The sequence below is a fragment of the Myotis nattereri genome (assembly GCF_964212035.1).
Source record: "Myotis nattereri genome assembly, chromosome: 3".
NCBI classification, from domain to species: domain Eukaryota; kingdom Metazoa; phylum Chordata; class Mammalia; order Chiroptera; family Vespertilionidae; genus Myotis; species Myotis nattereri.
This window is the reverse complement of record NC_138077.1, coordinates 720,769-738,936: the sequence shown is the minus strand read 5'-3', so window position 1 is coordinate 738,936 and position 18,168 is coordinate 720,769. Positions and strand designations below refer to the sequence as shown.

At 47.3% G+C, this 18,168-nt stretch overlaps 1 protein-coding gene across 1 annotated transcript; it reads left to right on the top strand.

Annotated features, from left to right (window-relative positions):
• Nucleotides 1-7,846: 7,846 nt before the first annotated feature.
• Nucleotides 7,847-16,217, top strand: LOC308516962 (keratin-associated protein 19-3-like; the record flags this gene model as incomplete). Its single annotated transcript, XM_081088006.1, has 2 exons — nucleotides 7,847-7,922; nucleotides 15,982-16,217. 2 exons carry the CDS (start codon nucleotides 7,847-7,849, stop codon nucleotides 16,215-16,217), a joined length of 312 nt encoding a protein of 103 aa, XP_080944132.1.
• Nucleotides 16,218-18,168: the final 1,951 nt, after the last annotated feature.

The following is an 18,168-nucleotide window of genomic DNA, read 5'->3' as shown; positions in this document are numbered from 1 at the left end:
TTCCTACCCACGCGTCTGCCGATGAGCACGCGGCCGTTCACAGATCTCAGCTGTTGTGAGGCGCCTGCAGTGGGCGTGGGGTCCACACAGCCTTTCCAAGCAGTGCTTCGGGGTCCTCAGGGAGCACCCCAGACGTGGGGCTGCTGGGTCAGAAGGCAGCTCCAGTTCTAACTTTTTGAGGAAGCTTCATACTGTTTTCCACGGTGGACCACACACGACAATAAACTCAAAACGGATAAGACTCAAGTCGCAAAACCATACCAATCCTAGAAGACAAGGCAGCAAAGTCCCCGACGCCTCTTGCAGCAGTGCTTGCCGATGTGCCTCCTGGGGCCGCGAAACGTAGGAACAAACAGAACCAGGTGGGACGACATCCAACTGAAAAGTTCCACACGGCAAAGGGAGCCACCGGCCAACGGACACGGGACCACGGAGGGGCAGACATTCGCCAACGATGCAGCTGGTCAGGGTCTGAGTCCCAAAACCTATAAAGAACTCACACACTCAAGGCCATGAAGACAGACGGCCCAGCTGAGGAGACGGGCCGGGGACCTGCCTGGACGCTTCTCCAGAGAGGACATGCGGACCCCGAGGGGCGGATGGAAGAGGCTCAAGGTCACCAGCCACTGGAGATGCCACTCACACCCACACGGAGGGACCGCCTCCCACCTGCCAGGGGCTGCCTCACCTGTGTTTTCACATTAGACTCCTACATTCTGGAAGAGATGGGATGAGTACAAAGGAAACATGTTTCAAGATGTGTTCACGCTGGCGTCCATGCTGGAGCTTGTTCTTGTGGTTAGTCCTCCGCTTCTGAGATAACTTTTACCACGTTGTAAACCAAAAGGGTATTTCACAAGAGGATACATCACACTAAATAGTTTACGTGTGTGTGTGTGTGTGTGTGTGTGTGTTTTCTCCTTGAGAAGTAAATTTGACACAGAACTGGACACAGTAAAGAATGTGAAACTTGGTTGGTGGATGTGACCCCAGATGGAGTCAGACACAATCATCCAAAGAACGGCATGCAAGTGAGCAATGACACACCCTCAGCGAGAGACACCACCCGGTTGTGATGACGCGACACGCTTCCCAATGAAAAATCCTATTTAGGGAATTTCTATTCTGTGACGTGGAAGATAGATATGCTTCTCCTTAGAAACAAAGACTGTCATGGGTCCCAGGGGCTCACGTTCTGAAGAAAGGAGACAACCCCAAGTAAATAATAAAGGGGGGAGGTAGGAAAATATGTCTGAGCCGGAACAAACACTTACAGAAGGAGGAGGCACGGAAGTCGGATGTCACATGACAACGTTCTATTCACAGACGGACACCATTTCAAAGCGAAAAAATACCAAACCGAGAGCACCCGGGCAACTAGTTTCATGGCGTGAATCTGACCAAACACCAGCACCCAAACGCGCAGAGAGCTGCTGCCAGTCAACAACAGCAACAACAATACTGATTAACAAGCCGGGTGAGCACGGACAGCACAGTGGGCGGAACAGGCACTTCAAAAAGGAGAACATCATAGGCTGAGCATCAACCTATGAACCAGGAGGTCACAGTTCGAGTCCCGGTCAGGGCACAGGCCCAGGTTGCGGGCTCCATCCCCAGTGGGGGGTGTGCAGGAGGCAGCCGATCCATGATTCTCTCTCATCATTGGTGTCTCTCTCCCTCCCTCTCCCTTCCTCTCTGAAATCAATAAATATCATTTAAAAAGGGAAGGACATCTAAGGGGACTGTAAACATTGGGAAAGGTGCCTAATGCCACTGCCAAACCCCATAGTCAGACGTCAGGAGTGCTCGCAAGGGGACCGGGTCTGAGCGTGGCCGTGGGGGAGCACGGGGAGCCGCCACAGCCTCGGGTCTGCAGTGAGCAGGGGGCTGGACACTGCGTGGCGGGACCTGCTGAGGCTACAGCTGCCACTCACGCCCTGGGAATCATGTACAACCACGAGAGCGGATATCCAGGTAAACAGAAAGGTCAGTATCGATAGGTACACATCAGCTTTATTCCGACATGTTAGCCAGAAAACAGAAAGAAAAAAAGGGAAGAAGAAATAAAGAAAGAAGAGAAACTGCCCCAAATCAAGTTTGAGAGGAGCAGCCTCCTTCCCGGCCACGGAAACAACGACACGGGTCCTCCGTGCCGCGCGGGGGGCGCCTCCCCAGGCCGCGGTGTGCAGCGGGGAGAGCGTGCTGGGTGCACAGGATCCCTGCGTGTGAGTCAGAACAGGGACCCTCCAAGGGAGCCACACTGGTTGGCGGTGTCAGGAGAAAAATGCGGGCGATCGGAGGGGGACAGCTCAAGGCTCTGTGAACTCTTGCGCTTGAGATTTAGGCGTTTTACAATATGCGCTGAACAACAACAAATACAGGAAACCATGGGGAAGGGCTCTATTTTCCTAAAGCAGTAAGGCTCCTGGAGCGAGTTCCGCCTTGACACTCTCCGAGCATCCTGTCGTCGTGGCTACGAGACCATCCTGCAGGTCGGACCTAGGGGTGCGCTCATCCACTCGGCAGTGACTGACTGAGCGAGGGCTGCGAGTGGTCACCGGGGGGCAGTCAGCAAGTCCACCGGGGACCCGCCTCCCATCATCTCTTAGAAACGCAACAGAAGGTGGACAGTGTGTGTGAGTTCATCAAAGGTGAACACGAGCTGAGCCGCTAGTTCAAGTTGGGAGACTGTCTTCAGGGTTCACCAGGGGGCGGGCAGCCGGGGTGGGGCTAGCCTGGTGGAAGCCAAAGGGATTTTTGTCTCAGAAAGCACTTTTCCCCACCTTGCCTTTTTACATTATACACACCTGGTTTTTACTTTATTATTACTACTATTATTATTATTACTATTATTATTATTATTATTCTTTAATTCTCCCCCGAGGATATTTTCCCATTGATTGTAGAGAGAGTGGAAGAGAAGGCACATATATGAGAGTATTTAAGTAAGGATTGCACAGGAATGCATGGGGCCCAAGAGAAATGGTCTATATTTCACGGTTTAACCTGGTCCGAGACCCTGTGGCACTGGGAGGAGCTGAGTGACAGGTGGGAGTGAACGGGAGAAGAGATTAAATAAGGGGGCAGGTGTATGGGTTCGAGGGGAGGAAGGGACGGGTCTGGACGACAGGCAGGCGCTGGGAACGTGGTCCTGGTAGCGCTGGGAACGTGGTCCTGGTAGCGCTGGGAGCGTGGTCCTGGTAGCGCTGGGAGCGTGGTCCTGGTAGCGCTGGGAGCGTGGTCCTGGTAGCGCTGGGAACGTGGTCCTGGTAGCGCTGGGAACGTGGTCCTGGTAGCGCTGGGAACGTGGTCCTGGTAGCGCTGGGAGCGTGGTCCTGGTAGCGCTGGGAACGTGGTCCTGGTAGCGCTGAGAGCGTGGTCCTGGTAGCGCTGGGAACGTGGTCCTGGCAGCGCTGGGAGCGTGGTCCTGGCAGCGCTGGGAGCGTGGTCCTGGTAGCGCTGGGAGCGTGGTCCTGGCAGCGCTGGGAACGTGGTCCTGGTAGCGCTGGGAGCGTGGTCCTGGTAGCGCTGGGAGCGTGGTCCTGGTAGCGCTGGGAGCGTGGTCCTGGTAGTGCTGGGAACGTGGTCCTGGTAGCGCTGGGAGCGTGGTCCTGGTAGCGCTGGGAACGTGGTCCTGGTAGCGCTGGGAGCGTGGTCCTGGTAGAGCTGGGAGCGTGGTCCTGGTAGTGCTGGGAATGTGGTCCTCGTAGCGCTGGGAACGTGGTCCTGGTAGCGCTGGGAACGTGGTCCTGGTAGCGCTGGGAGCGTGGTCCTGGCAGCGCTGGGAGCGTGGTCCTGGTAGCGCTGGGAGCGTGGTCCTGGCAGCGCTGGGAACGTGGTCCTGGCAGCGCTGGGAACGTGGTCCTGGCAGCGCTGGGAACGTAGTCCTGGCAGCGCTGGGAGCGTGGTTCTGGTAGCGCTGGGTACGTGGTTCTGGTAGCACTGGGAACGTGGTCCTGGTAGCGCTGGGAGCAGGAGACATGCCGGAGAATCAGGATGGGACAGGGGGCTTTGAACAGATGGTTGGCTACTGTGATTCACTTCCCGGATATGAACAATATTTCCCCGTGTTACTGATCCAAATGCCTTTTATTTTCCAAACTGGTATGCAAAGCAGAAAAGAGAATATGGTTTCTGAGAGCCAAGGTCATGGAACGACAGGGAGGACGGCTCCGTTTGGACCCTTCTGTCTGAAGGTCCATGTGGTGCCCACAGCGCAGGGGCGGGATCCAGGCGTTCAGAGGTGTCCTTAGCTCGGACCAGTGACCTCACCCGGAAGCACGGGATGCCTTTGAAAGCTCAGGGTTATTCTAGGCCTGATCGGACCAATTTCTTCTAATCGTCAGCGAAGCATAATAATCCAGGGCGAGCGTGCGATGAAGCAACACTGAGTTCTGAACAAGCCGCCATCCGACCTGCTACGCAACGTGCTCGCTCTGAAGGATTGCGCTCAGTCTGGTATGTCCCGGCTTTGAAGATGCAGCAGTTTCTTCTCATAAAAGAGACGCAATGTGTGTAAGGGACACCCTGACTTGGCAACAATACAGGCGAGACACTTGGATGAGCACGCGGCCCCTTCAGAGGTTGGCTTTGCGTCAACGAGGGGTGACACGGATGACACAAAACAGATGGCATGTGACTCAGCACCTGCTGGCTCAGGTATATAAGCTCCCTCCCCCCTCGCTGACACTCACTCTCAGGACCTCGTCTTGAACAGAAACACACTCCCCCTGACACCATGAGCTACTATGGCAGCTACTACGGAGGCCGCGGCTATGGCTGGGGCGGCTTCGGCGGCCTGGGCTGTGGCTATGGCTCCGGCTGGGGCTGGGGCGGCCTTGGGGGCCTGGGCTGTGGCTATGGCTACAGAAGCTATGGCTGTGGCTGCTGGCGTCCGTCCTGCTGCGGGGGATACGGATACTCTGGCTTCTACTGAAATCCTGCCCAGCAGCTCAGCCTCTGAACTTACAAGGGACTTCCTTCCATGTTTGATCTAAGTAACCGGACAGCAAACCTCATGCTGGGTTATTGGCACAAAAGTCTTTAGCTCCTCAGGATTATGGGTAGATTTTCAACTGTGCCTGCATCTCCCTCATAGACCAGGATCCTCTACGTTTGCTGTCAGAACTGATTGGACTGTCTGTTCACCTTCCAATAAAGCATTGAACTTGAAAATAAAGTATGGTTGTTGGTTTGTTCATGAAACACAATTATGAGGAAGTGGTTCTGGGCACATCCACTCCACTGTCCAAGGGAGAAGCCATCTTCTTGGCTAACAACTTTCCTTTCCTTTCACACACTTCACAAGCATGCAGAGAGGCAGGAAATAGATATAAAGATTACTAAGTCTACACTGAAATGAAAAATTTTTTTTTGAAAATCCAGTGATTTAAATATTTCAGTCTCTTGATTTAATTCATAAAACATTCAGACTTAAGTCAACAACAAATAGCAATGAATATTGAACATATCTACCCATTTATTTATCAACATATGGATTTTACTTAACTAACATTTCCCAATTCAATCTTTCAGTTTATTCAAAATTGCTTTATGTTTTTAATTTTTCTTTTAATTTCAGAGAGCAAGGAGGAGGGAGAGGAAGATGGAAACATCATGGATGAGAGAGAATCATTCACTGATCGGCTGCCTCCTGCACACCCCCCTCTGGTGATTGAGCCTGCAACCTGGGCACGTGCCCTTGGCCGGATAAAAACTCAGGACCCTTCAGTCCACAGGCTTACGCTCTATCCACTGAGCCAAACAGGCAAAGGGAAACTCAAAACATTTTTAACTAAACGTGTCTGTTCCCTTTCCTCTGCTCTCACGCTATCTCACTTCATCCTTTTTTTTTTTTTTTTAAAAAAAAAACATATTTTATTGATTTTTTACAGAGAGGAAGGGAGAGGGATAGAGAGTTAGAAACATCGATGAGAGAGCAACACCCATCAGCTGCCTCCTGCACACCCCCTACTGGGGCTGTGCCCGCAACCCAGGTACATGCCCTTGACCGGAATCGAACCTGGGACCCTTCAGTCCGCAGGCCGAAGCTCTATCCACTGAGCCAAACCGGTTAGGCACTTCATCCTTCTTCACCACCATCACCACATTGAGGATGTATCCTCAATCCAGTCAGGGAAAGAAACAACAAGACATAATCGTGAACCAATTATTATTGAGCTGAAGCTGAAACTAAAAAGCTTTCTTATAAATCTAAATTTTAGTAAAATCTGAATTTCTCCTGATAAAAATGGGGCAACAGGGGGCATATATTTTTCATGAAATTAAAAAACAACAACAGTTGGACTAAAACCGTGGTCGCCAAACTTCCGGACCTCACCGACCAAAGTGGTCCATGAACCACCAGTTGGCGACCACTGGACTGAAATACCAAAGTTTTCCTAGAATCCAAATATATAGTCAGAGAATATTATATGATGAAGATATTTTGTTTAACTTGGTATAATTTGGTTAAATATGTGTGCTTGAGTCTATGCGGTTAGATACTCCCTACAGCTGTTCAGGCAGAATTTAATCTTTCAGTCACTCAGCAAATATGTTTTGTTTGGAAAGGAATGAATACATTCAGAAGGGAGGGAAATGTATTATCAAAAATGTTACATATGCTCGGCTTGCATGCCTCAGTGGTTGAGCATCAACCTATGAACCAGGAGGTCACGGTTCAGTTTGATTCCTGGTCAGGGTGCACGCCTGGTTGCAGGCTTGATCCCCAATGTGGAGTGTGCAGGAGGCAGCCAATCAATGAATTTCCTCTCATTATAAATGTTTCTATCTCTCTCCCAATCTCCCTTCCTCTATGAAATCAATAAAAGCAAATAAATAAAAAAAGGACATAAGGAAAACCTCAGGGTAAAATTACAAACCAGAGTGGAGGGATGAAGTACTGATGGGAAAAGTGGATCGGAGCGGAAGGCCTGGCTCCTGTGAGCGTGTGTGGGACTGAGCAGGGAGCGGGGAATGACGACTTAAAGAGCGGCTGGAAGAGACAGAGGATGTGTGGGAACCAGGAAGAACAGAGAGAAAATAAAGAGCACCTGCAAAGCAGAAGACACCGTCACCTGTTTTGGGATAATCCGCTTCTATGTGAAAAAGAGGGTGATGTTTACAGAGAACTTTGTGACCAGGTGCTCAGCCTGGGGGTTCACGTGTGAGATTGTTCTGTGGTCAGATCCTCAGCTTCTGAAATGCATTTCACTGTGTGGAGAAGCCAAAAGGGTATTTCACAAGAGGATACACCACACTAAATAATTTACATGCGTGTGTGCGTGTGTGCGTGCGTGTGTGTTCGTGCGTGTGTGTGTGTGTGTGTGTGTGTGTGTGTGTGTTTTCTCCTTGAGAAGCAAATTTGACACAGAACTGGACACAGTAAAGAATGTGAAATTGGTTGGTGGATGTGACCCCAGATGGAGTCAGACACAATCATCCAAAGAGCGGCATGCAAGTGAGCAATGACACACCCTCAGCGAGACAACACCGCCCGGTGGTGATGACGCGATACGCTTCCCAATGAAAAATTCTATTTAGGGAATTTCTATTCTGTGACGTGGAAGGCAGATATGCTTCTCATAGAAACAAACACTGTCATGGGTTCCAGGGGCTCTAACCAGGCAGCTGTGCCGGCTCCAAATTTTACTAAATATGAGCATCTCTGGCGTCAGCAACCAGATTAACGAGCTGTCTCAGGGCCATGAATCTTTGGGAATGAAACCCAGGAATGGTCACGTGATTGAGCACCTTCTGGCTCCGGTATATAAGCTCCCTCCCCCCTCGCTGACACTCACTCTCAGGATCTCATCTTGAACAGAAACACACTCCCCCTGACACCATGAGCTACTATGGCAGCTACTACGGAGGCCGCGGTTACGGCTGGGGCGGCTTCGGGGGCCTGGGCTGTGGCTATGGCTCCGGCTGGGGCTGGGGCGGCCTTGGGGGCCTGGGCTGTGGCTATGGCTACAGAAGCTATGGCTGTGGCTGCTGGCGCCCATCCTGCTGCGGGGGATATGGATACTCTGGCTTCTACTGAAATCCTGCCCAGCAGCTCAGCCTCTGAACTTACCAGGGACTTCCTCCCACGTTTGATCTAAGTAACTGGACAGCAAACCTCATGCTGGGTTATTCGCACAAAAGTCTTTAGTTCCTCTGGATTATGGGTAGATTTTCAACTGTGCCTGCATCTCCCTCATAGACCAGGATCCTCTAGGTTTGCTGTCAGAATTGATTGGACTGTCTATTCACCTTCCAATAAAGTATTAAATTCCAAAATAAGGTATGGTTGTTGGTTTGTTCATGAAACACAATTATGAGGAAGTGATTATGGGCACATCTACTCTATTGTCCAAGGGAGAAGCGACCTTCCTGGCTAACAATCTTTCTTTTCTTTCACACACCTCACGAGCATGCAGAGATGCAGGAATAGATATAAAGATTAATAATTCCACACTGAAATGAAAAAATGTTTTAAAAGGGCTACTGATTTAAATCTTTCAATCTCTTGATTTTATTTATAAAATACTCAGACTGAAGTCTACAACAAACAGCAATGAATATTTGAAAGCTCTATATTTATTTATCAACATATGGATTTTATTGAACTCAACTAACATTCCTCAGTTTAATCCTTTGATTCATTCAAAATTTGTTTATTTGGTTTTATTATTATTGTAAGCACAAGTAATGGTAGTAGATCACAGCGTAATGCTAGGGGGACTTATAATCTGATAGACTGAGCACCTGAATTAATCTGAGACGTAATCATTTTCTTTTAGATCTTAGAACACGTATACATATGTGTGTAGGGGGGTGAGTTTCTCATATGTGAACAGGGGGTTAAGTTGTTCTTAAGTTTCCTTTCAAGACCTATGTGAAGGGATTGAGGAAGTGGCTCAGCTGTGAATCCAGCAAGCAGAACCCATAGGCAGGGTCAGGCCCACCCAACAGGAATCAAACCATCATCTCATCCACATCATCTCCTCACCATCATCTCCTCACCTTTATCTCATCACCATCATCTCCTCAGCATCATCTCATCACCATCATCTCCTCAGCATCATCTCCTCACCATCATCTCCTCACCTTTATCTCATCACCATCATCTCCTCACCATCATCTCCTCACCATCATCTCATCACCATCATCTCATCAACTGAAGGCTAAGGACAATGGCTGACAACCGAGGACCCCCAGGGCTGCATGTAGCTGCATTCAGTCCCCAGCCCCTTCCCCTTTATAGTCCTGTGCCCTGCACCTGCTCAAAGACAGGATTTGATGCCTGTAAGCACCCGTCTTCTTGGTGGGCTGGCCTTCTCAGTAAACGCCTGATAGGATGCCACCTGCCTTCGTGATGGGACACAGCGACAGGCAGCCTGCGCCCACCCAGACGTTTCCTTGTAACAATACCGTAGGCTTATGATGAAAGTAAATCAACTTTAAAGACTCTTATTCTATACAATCTCACCCGGTGTATCGGGCTCTGAGCACATGATCTCATTTGACACTGTCATCAAGCAGCTGATCCAGAAGCCAACCATAAATTGGGGTAAATTTATTTCATATGAGGTCATTGAATTCAAACATTGCAACTGAACATTTCTGTTCGCTTTCCTCTGCTCTCACTGTATCTCACATGCATCCTTCATCACCACCACCACCACATTGAGGAATTAGCTTCAATCCAATCAGGGAAAGAAACAAAAGACATACTAGTAATTGTGAATGAATTATTATTTAGTTGAAGCTGAAACCAAAGAGCTTTCTTAAAAACCTAAATAAAAGCAAAATCTGAAATTTTCCTCATAGAAATGGGCAACGCGAGGCATACATTTTTGATGGAATAAAAAACAGATGTAGTAAAATACCAATGTTTTCCTAGAATTAAATAATATAATCAGATGACAATAAAAAATGAACATATTTAGTTTAAATTGGTCAAATTTGGTCAACTATGTGTAATTGAGTCTATACACTATCTTAGGTACTGCCTACAGCTGTGGCAGGCAGAATTTATTCTCAGCAATATGTTTTGTTGGAAAGAACAGTGAATACAGTCAGATGGGAAATGTATTATCAAACAGTTACTTATTGTAGGACCCTGTCTAGAGCACACCAATGTTCAAGGCCACTCTGAACATGGGAATCCTAATCAAAGTGTTCAAGGTTGAGTTGCTATACGCAGGTGCAAGGCAAGGACACAGCAAGCCATACACTACAACCACGCACCTTTCTGTATCCAAAATACTGATGTTACTATTTGGCAAAAAACCCCTTTTGTTTGAGCGTGTTTGGGCATGTATGTAAGGTGCCACTGACCACCTGCCGTGGCTGCTGTTGGGTGTAATTAAGCAGGTCCCATTTACCTGCTGGTACCCTATGTCCTTCTGATTCCCCTCACCCAGAGGGTTAAGTCCCTAGCCTAGGAGCTTGCCTCTGACACGTATAAACCTCAAAACAGAACAAAACCCCAGAACCACCTACAAAACAAAGCCCAGGTACATGTTAAAGTCTGTGAAACACACACAATGGAAAAGACCAAGCCCCAGGCGTGGGCACACTCTAGTAGGGCTTCACCTTGAACCCTGGGCTCACACTCGGGGTTCCTTACGAGCCGAGGAAATTCGCTGAAGGCTGGCGGCTAACCTCTATGATATTTCTGTTTTTGTCTCAGTCACATCCTCCCTGCCATGTTTATTTTTTGCAGCATTTCCAGGCATCAAGATTTCAGGAGACTCTGAGTAAAATATTATATAATCTTAAGAGTTCAGAAGTCTTTTTAATTTAAAACCATGAAGAATTAGAATATCTTATTGAAAAGGCTGGAGGGTTGAGTGACAAGGGAAAGGGTCATGGAGTCGGTAATGCTGTGACAAGTTTGCACAGTGACAGGTGATTGCAGGTCATTACAGCGGGAGGCCATGGTGAGGTATAAACATGCTGAGTCATTCTATTGTGCACCTGAAACTAATACAACCAATGTAAGTTTGCATGCCAACTGGTCTAAAATCCTATCTAAGAAAGAGAAAATATGCTAATTGACCCTCATGCCATCATAAAGATGGTGGCGCCCACAGCCAATAAGGAGGGCATATGCTAATTCAATTCCCCACCCTCAAAGATGGCAGTGCGCACAGCCAATAAGGAGGGAATATTCGAATTGACTCCCCTGCTTTCAAAGATGGCAGTGCCCACAGCCACAAGATGGCAGCACCCAGTCCCCTCAGCCCCTCAGCTGTCCAGGGCTGCCCGAGGCTTGTGCTGCTGGCAGTGGCAGCAGCAGAGGTGCAATGGGGTGTCGGCTTCCCCTGATTGCCAGTTCGCCTCCTGGCCAAGGGCTTCTGGACTGTGAGAGGGGGCTGGCCGGGCTGAGGGGCCCCTCCTCCAGTGCATGAATTTTCATGCACCAGGCCTCTAGTAAAATATAAAATAAAAGTGTTTGCTGATTGCCTAAGAGAAAATAAGGGGCAGGACACAGAGAATTGTTAAAGAATATAAGGACACAACCGGCCGGTATGTCTCAGTGGTTGAGCATTGATCTTTGAAACATGAGTTCATGGTTCAGTAAAATTCCTGCTTAGGGCACATGTCCGGGTTTCAGGATTGATTCCCAGTGTGGGGTGTGCAGGAGGCAGCTGATCAATGATTTTTCTCTCATTATTGATGATTCTCTCTCTATATCTCCCTTCCTCTCTGCAATCAATAAAAGCCAATTTTAAAAAAAGAATATGAGGACAAAAATACCATGCTAAAATTAAAATCCTGCTAAAATTAAAAACCTGAGTAGAGGGATGAAGTACTGATGGGAAAACTGGATCAGAGTGGAAGGCCTGGCTCCTGTGAGCGTGTGTGGGACTGAGCGGGGAATGACGACTTAAAGAGCGGCTGGAAGAGACAGAGGATGTGTGGGAACCAGGAAGAACAGAGAGAGAAAATAAAGAGCAACTGCCAAGCAGAAGACACCGTCACCTCTGTTTCCGGGTGATCCGCTTCTATGTGAAAAAGAGGGTGATGTTTACAGAGAACTTTGTGACCAGGTGCTCAGCCTGGGGGTTCACGTATGAGTTTGTCCTGTGGTCAGATCCTCAGCTTCTGAAATGCATTTCACTGTGTCGATAAAGCAAAAGGGTATTTTGCAAGAAGATATATAAGATTAACATGGTTTTCTCACGTGCGTGTTCAACATGAGAGAAGTACATTTGACAATTAAGGAATTTCATAGGTGTAAGGATCTTACATTGGATTTCTATATTTGAATTGAAATGAAAGATAGGATAATCCAAAGAATGATATACAAATTATGATGACACAATCCAATATAATAAAGAGGCAATATGCAAATTGACCGTCACGCCCTCACACAAGATGGCCGCCCCATGTTGTCACAAGATGGCTGGCAGGGGAAGGCAGTTGGGGGAAACCAGGCCTGCAGGGAGGGCAGTTAGGGGTGACCAGGGTAGTAGGGGAGTGCAGTTAGGGGTGACCGGCCCTGCAGGGGAGGGAGGCAGTTGGGGGGGACCAGGCAGGCAGGGGAGGGCAGTTTGGGGCGACCAGGCTGGCAGGGGAGGGCATTTGGAGGAGATCGGCAGGCAGGGGAACAGTAAGGCATCGATCAGGCTGGCAGGCAGTGGTTAGGGGCAACCAGGTAGGCAGGCAAGTGAGCAGTTGGGAACCAGCAATCCCAGATTACGAGAGGGATGTCCAACTGCTGGTTTAGGCCATGGATCGGGCCATAACTGGCAGTTAAACATCCCCCCAGGGGTCCCAGATTGGAGAGAGTGCAGGCTGGGCTGAGGGAAACCCCCCCCAAGTGCACAAATTTCATGCACTGGGCCTCTAGTATTTAATGAGAACACTCCAACCAATATGACGAATGCCACGCGCTTAGGAATGGAGAATTGTGTTTAGTGAGTTTTTATCTTGTGACGTGGAAGACAGATATGCTTCTCATTAGAAACAAAGAATGTAAGGGGTTCCAGGGTGTTCTAACCAGGCAGCTGTGCTGGCTACAAATTTTAATAAATATGAGCATCTCTGGCGTCAGCAACCAGATTAACAAGCTGCCTCAGGGCCATGAATCTTTTGGAATGAAACCCAGGAATGGTCACGTGATTGAGCACCTGCTGGCTCAGGTATATAAGCTCCCTCCCCACTCACTGACACTCACTCTCAGGACCTTGTCTTGAACAGAAACACACTCACCCTGAAACCATGAGCTACTATGGCAGCTACTACGGAGGCCGCGGCTACGGCTGGGGTGGCTTCGGCAGCCTGGGCTGTGGCTATGGCTCCGGCTGGGGCTGGGGCGGCCTTGGGGGCCTGGGCTGTGGCTATGGCTACAGAAGCTATGGCTGTGGCTGCTGGCGCCCATCCTGCTGCGGGGGATATGGATACTCTGGCTTCTACTGAAATCCTGCCCAGCAGCTCAGCCTCTGAACTTACAAGGGACTTCCTCCCACGTTTGATCTAAGGAACTGGACAGCAGACCTCATGCTGGGTTATTCGCACAAAAGCCTTTAGCTCCTCAGGATTATGGGTAGATTTTCAACTGTGCCTGCATCTCCCTCATATTTCCAGGATCCTCTATGTTTGCTGTCAGAACTGATTGGACTGTCTGTTCACCTTCCAATAAAGCATTGAATTTGAAAATAAAGTATGGTTGTTGGTTTGTTCATGAAACACAATTATGAGGAAGTGGTTCTGGGCACATCCACTCCACTGTCCAAGGGAGAAGCCATCTTATTGGCTAATAATCTTCCTTTTCGTTCACTCACCTCACAAGCATGCAGAGAGGCAGGAAATAGATATAAAGATTAATAACTCTACACTGAAATGGTCAGAATATTTTTAAAGAACCAGTGATTTAAATCTTTCATTCTCTTGATTTTATTCATAAAATATTCAGACTTAAGTTAGCAATAAATAGCAATAAATATCAACCATATCTATTTATTTATCAACCTATAGATTGTACTTAACTGACATATCCCAATTCAATCCTCCCATTTATTCAAAATTGGTTTATGTTTTCAATTTTGCTTTTAACTTCAGAGAGCAAGGAGGAGGGAGACAAAAATATCAAGGATGAGAGAGAATCATTCATTGATTGGTTGCCTCCAGCATGCCCCACCTCTGGTGATTGAGTCTGCAACCTGGGCATGTGCCTTTGGCCGGAATCAAACCCGGGATCCTTCAGTCCACAAGTTGATGCTCTATCCACTGAGCCCAACCGGCGAGGGCAACTCAAAACATTTTTAACTCAATGTGTCTGTTCCCTTTCCTCTGCTCTCACTGTGTCTCGCTGGCATCCGTCTTCACCACCATCACCACACTGAGGAATTAGCTTCAATGCAATCAGGGAAAGAAACAACAAGACATAATGTGAACGGATTATTATTTAGCTGAACCTGAAACCAAAGATCTTTCTTAAAAATCAAAATTTCAGCAAGATCTGACTTTCTCCTGATAAAAATGGGGCAACAGGGGGCATATATTTTTGATGAAATAAAAAAACGAAAGGACTAAAACAGCATTCGAAAAACTTTCATACCTCACCGACCACAAGCGGTCCGTGAACCACCAGTTGGCTACCACTAGAATGAAATAACAATGATGTCCTAGAATCCAACAATATAGTCAGAGAATATTCCAAGATGAACATATTTGGTTTAAATTGGTATAATTTGGTCAAATATGTGCGCTTGAGTCTATACTGTTAGTACTCTCTACAGCTTTGCAGACAGAATATAACCTTTCAGTCACTCAGCAAATATGTTTTGTTTGAAAAACAGTGAATACATTCAGATGGGAGGGAAATGTACTAGCAAAAATGATACTTATGGCTGGTCTGCGTGCCCAGGGGCTGAGCATCAACCTATGAAGCAAGAGGTCACGGTTCAGTTTGATTCCTGGTCAGGGCACATGCCTAGTTGCAGGCTCAATCCCCAGTGTGGGGTGTGCAGGAGGCAGCCGATCAATGATTTATCACTCATTATAGATGTTTCTATCTCTGTCTCTGTCCCCCTTTTCCTCTGAAATCAATAAAAACAAAATTTTAAGAAGAAAAAAATACATATAAGGAAAAAAAATTGTGGTAAAATTACAAACCTGAGTGGAGGGATGAAGTACTGAAGGGAAAACTGGATCGGAGCGGAAGGCCTGGCTCCTGTGAGCGTGTGTGGGACTGAGCGGGTATGACGACCTAAAGAGCGGTGGGAAGAGACAGAGGATGTGTGGGGACCAGGAAGAACAGAGAGAGAAAATAAAGAGCAACTGCAGAGCAGAAGACACCGTCACCTCTGTTTCCGGATGATCCGTTTCTATGTGAAAAAGAGGGTGATGTTTACAGAGAACTTTGTGACCAGGTGCTCAGCCTGGGGGTTCACGTATGAGTTTGTCCTGTGGTCAGATCCTCAGCTTCTGAAATGCATTTCACTGTGTGGAGAAGCCAAAAGGGTATTTTGCAAGAAGATAGATAAGATTAACATGGTTTTCTCATGTGCATGTTGAACTTGAGAGAAGTACATTTGACAATTAAGGAATTTCATAGCTGTAAGGATCTTACATTTGATCACTGTATTTGAACTGAGATGAAAGTAAGATAGGAAAATACAAAGAATGATATGTAAATTAAGATGACACAATATTTAATGAGAACACGCCAACAAACATGACGAATGCCATGCGCTTAGGAATGGAGAACTGTGTTTAGTGGGTTTTTATTCTGTGACGTGGAAGGCAGATATGCTTCTCCTTAGAAACAAATAATGTCATGGGTTCCAGGGTGTTCTATCCGGCAGCCGTGCCAGCTCCAAATTTTGATAAATATGAGCATCTCTGGCGTCAGAAACTAGATTAACAAGCTGCCTCAGGGCCATGAATCTTTGGAATGAAACCCAGGAATGGTCACGTGATTCAGCACCTGCTGGCCCATGTATATAAGCTCCCTCCCCACTTGCTGACACTCACTCTCAGGATCTCATCTTGAACAGAAACACACTCCCCCTGACACCATGAGCTACTATGGCAGCTACTACGGAGGCCGCGGCTACGGCTGGGGTGGCCTTGGGGGCCTGGGCTATGGCTATGGCTCCAGCTGGGGCTGGGGCGGCCTTGGGGGCCTGGGCTGTGGCTATGGCTACAGAAGCTATGGCTGTGGCTGCTGGCGCCCATCCTGCTGCGGGGGATATGGATACTCTGGCTTCTACTGAAATCCTGCCCAGCAGCTCAGCCTCTGAACTTACAAGGGACTTCCTTCCACGTTTGATCTAAGTAACTGGACAGCAAACCTCATGCTGGGTTATTCGCACAAAAGTCTTTAGTTACTCAGGATTATGGGTAGATTTTCAACTGTGCCTGCGTCTCCCTCATAGACCAGGATCCTCTACGTTTGCTGTCAGAACTGATTGGTCTATCTGTTAACTTTCCAATAAAGCATTGAATTTGAAAATAAAGTATGGTTGTTGGTTTGTTCATGTAACGCAATTATGCGGAAGTGGTTCAGGACACATCTACTCCGCTGTCCAAGGGGAAGCGAGCTTCTTGGCTAACAATCTTTCTTTTCTTTCACACACTGCACAAGCATGCAGAGAGGCAGGAAATAGATATAAAGAGTAATAACTCTACACCAAAATGAAAAAAATAAGTTGTGAAAGGTCCAGTGATTTAAATATTTCAATCTCTTGGTTTTATTCATAAAATATTCAGACTTGTGAACTGCAAATAGCAATGAATATTTAACATACCTATCTCTTTATTTATTAACATATAGATTTTACTTAAGTCAACTCACATTTCCCAATTCAATCATTGCATTCATTCAAAACTAGTTTAAGTTTTCAATTTTTTTTTTAATTTCAGAGATGAGGAGGACGGAGAGAGATAGAATCCTGAAGGATGAGAGAGAATCATTCACTGATTGGTTGCCTCCTGCACGCCCCCCTCTGGTGATTGAGCCTGCAACCTGGGCACGTGCCCTTGGCTGGATAAGAACTCAGGACTCTTCAGTCCACAGGCTTATGCTCTATCCACTGAGCCAAACCAGCGAGGGCAGCTCAAAACATTCTTAACTCAATGTTTCTGTTCCCTTTCCTTTGCTCTCACTGTGTCTCACTGGCATCCGTCTTCACCACCATCAGCACGCTGAGGAATTAGCTCCAATCCAATCAGGGAAAGAAACAACAAGACATAATGTGAACCAATTATTATTTATCTGAACCTGAAACCAAAGAGCTTTCTTAAAAATTTAAATTTCAGGAAAATCTGAATTTCTCCTGATAGAAAAGAGCAACACGGGGCATAAATTTTTCATGAAATAAGAAAACGAATGGACCGAAATACCAATGTTTTCACAGAATCAAATAATATCATCGGAGAATAATATAAGATGGACATATTTTGTTTAATTCATGTAATTTGGTCAAATATGTGTGCTTAAGTCTATACTGTTAGATACTCCCTACAGCTGTGCAGTCAGAATTTAATCTTTCAGTCACTCAGCAAATATGTTTTGTTTGAAAAACAGTGAATACATTTAGATGGGAGGGAAATTTATTATCAAAAATGTTACTTATGCCTGGCTTGTGTGCCTCAGGGGTTGAGCATTGACCTATGAACCAGGAGGTCAGGGTTTGATTTCCGGTCAGAGCACATGCCTGGGTTGCAGGATGCATCCCCAGTGTGGGACCTGCAGGAGGCTGCTGATGAATGATTCCTTCTCATCATTGATGTTTCTATCTCTTTTTTCCTCTTCCTTCCTCTTTGTATTAAAAAGAAAAAGAAAAAAGAAAGAGGAAAAAAAAGGAAAATATATGTTTCTTATTGTGGGGTCCTGTCTAGAGCACACCGATGTTCAAGGCCACTCTGAGTGTGGGAATCCTAATCATAGTGTTCAAGGTTGAGTTGCTATATGCAGGCGCAAGGCAAGGACACAGCAAGCCATACACTGCAACCACATGACTTTCTGTAGCCAAAATACTGATGTTACTATTTGGCAAAAAGCCTCTCATCTTTGATCATGTTTGGGCATGTATGTAAGGTGCCACTGACCAGCCTGCTGTGGCTGCTGTTGTGTGCAATAAAGCAGGTCCCATTTGCCTGCTGGTACTGGCGTGTCCTTCTGAGTCCCCTCACCCAGAAGGGCCAAGTCCCTGGCTAAGGAGC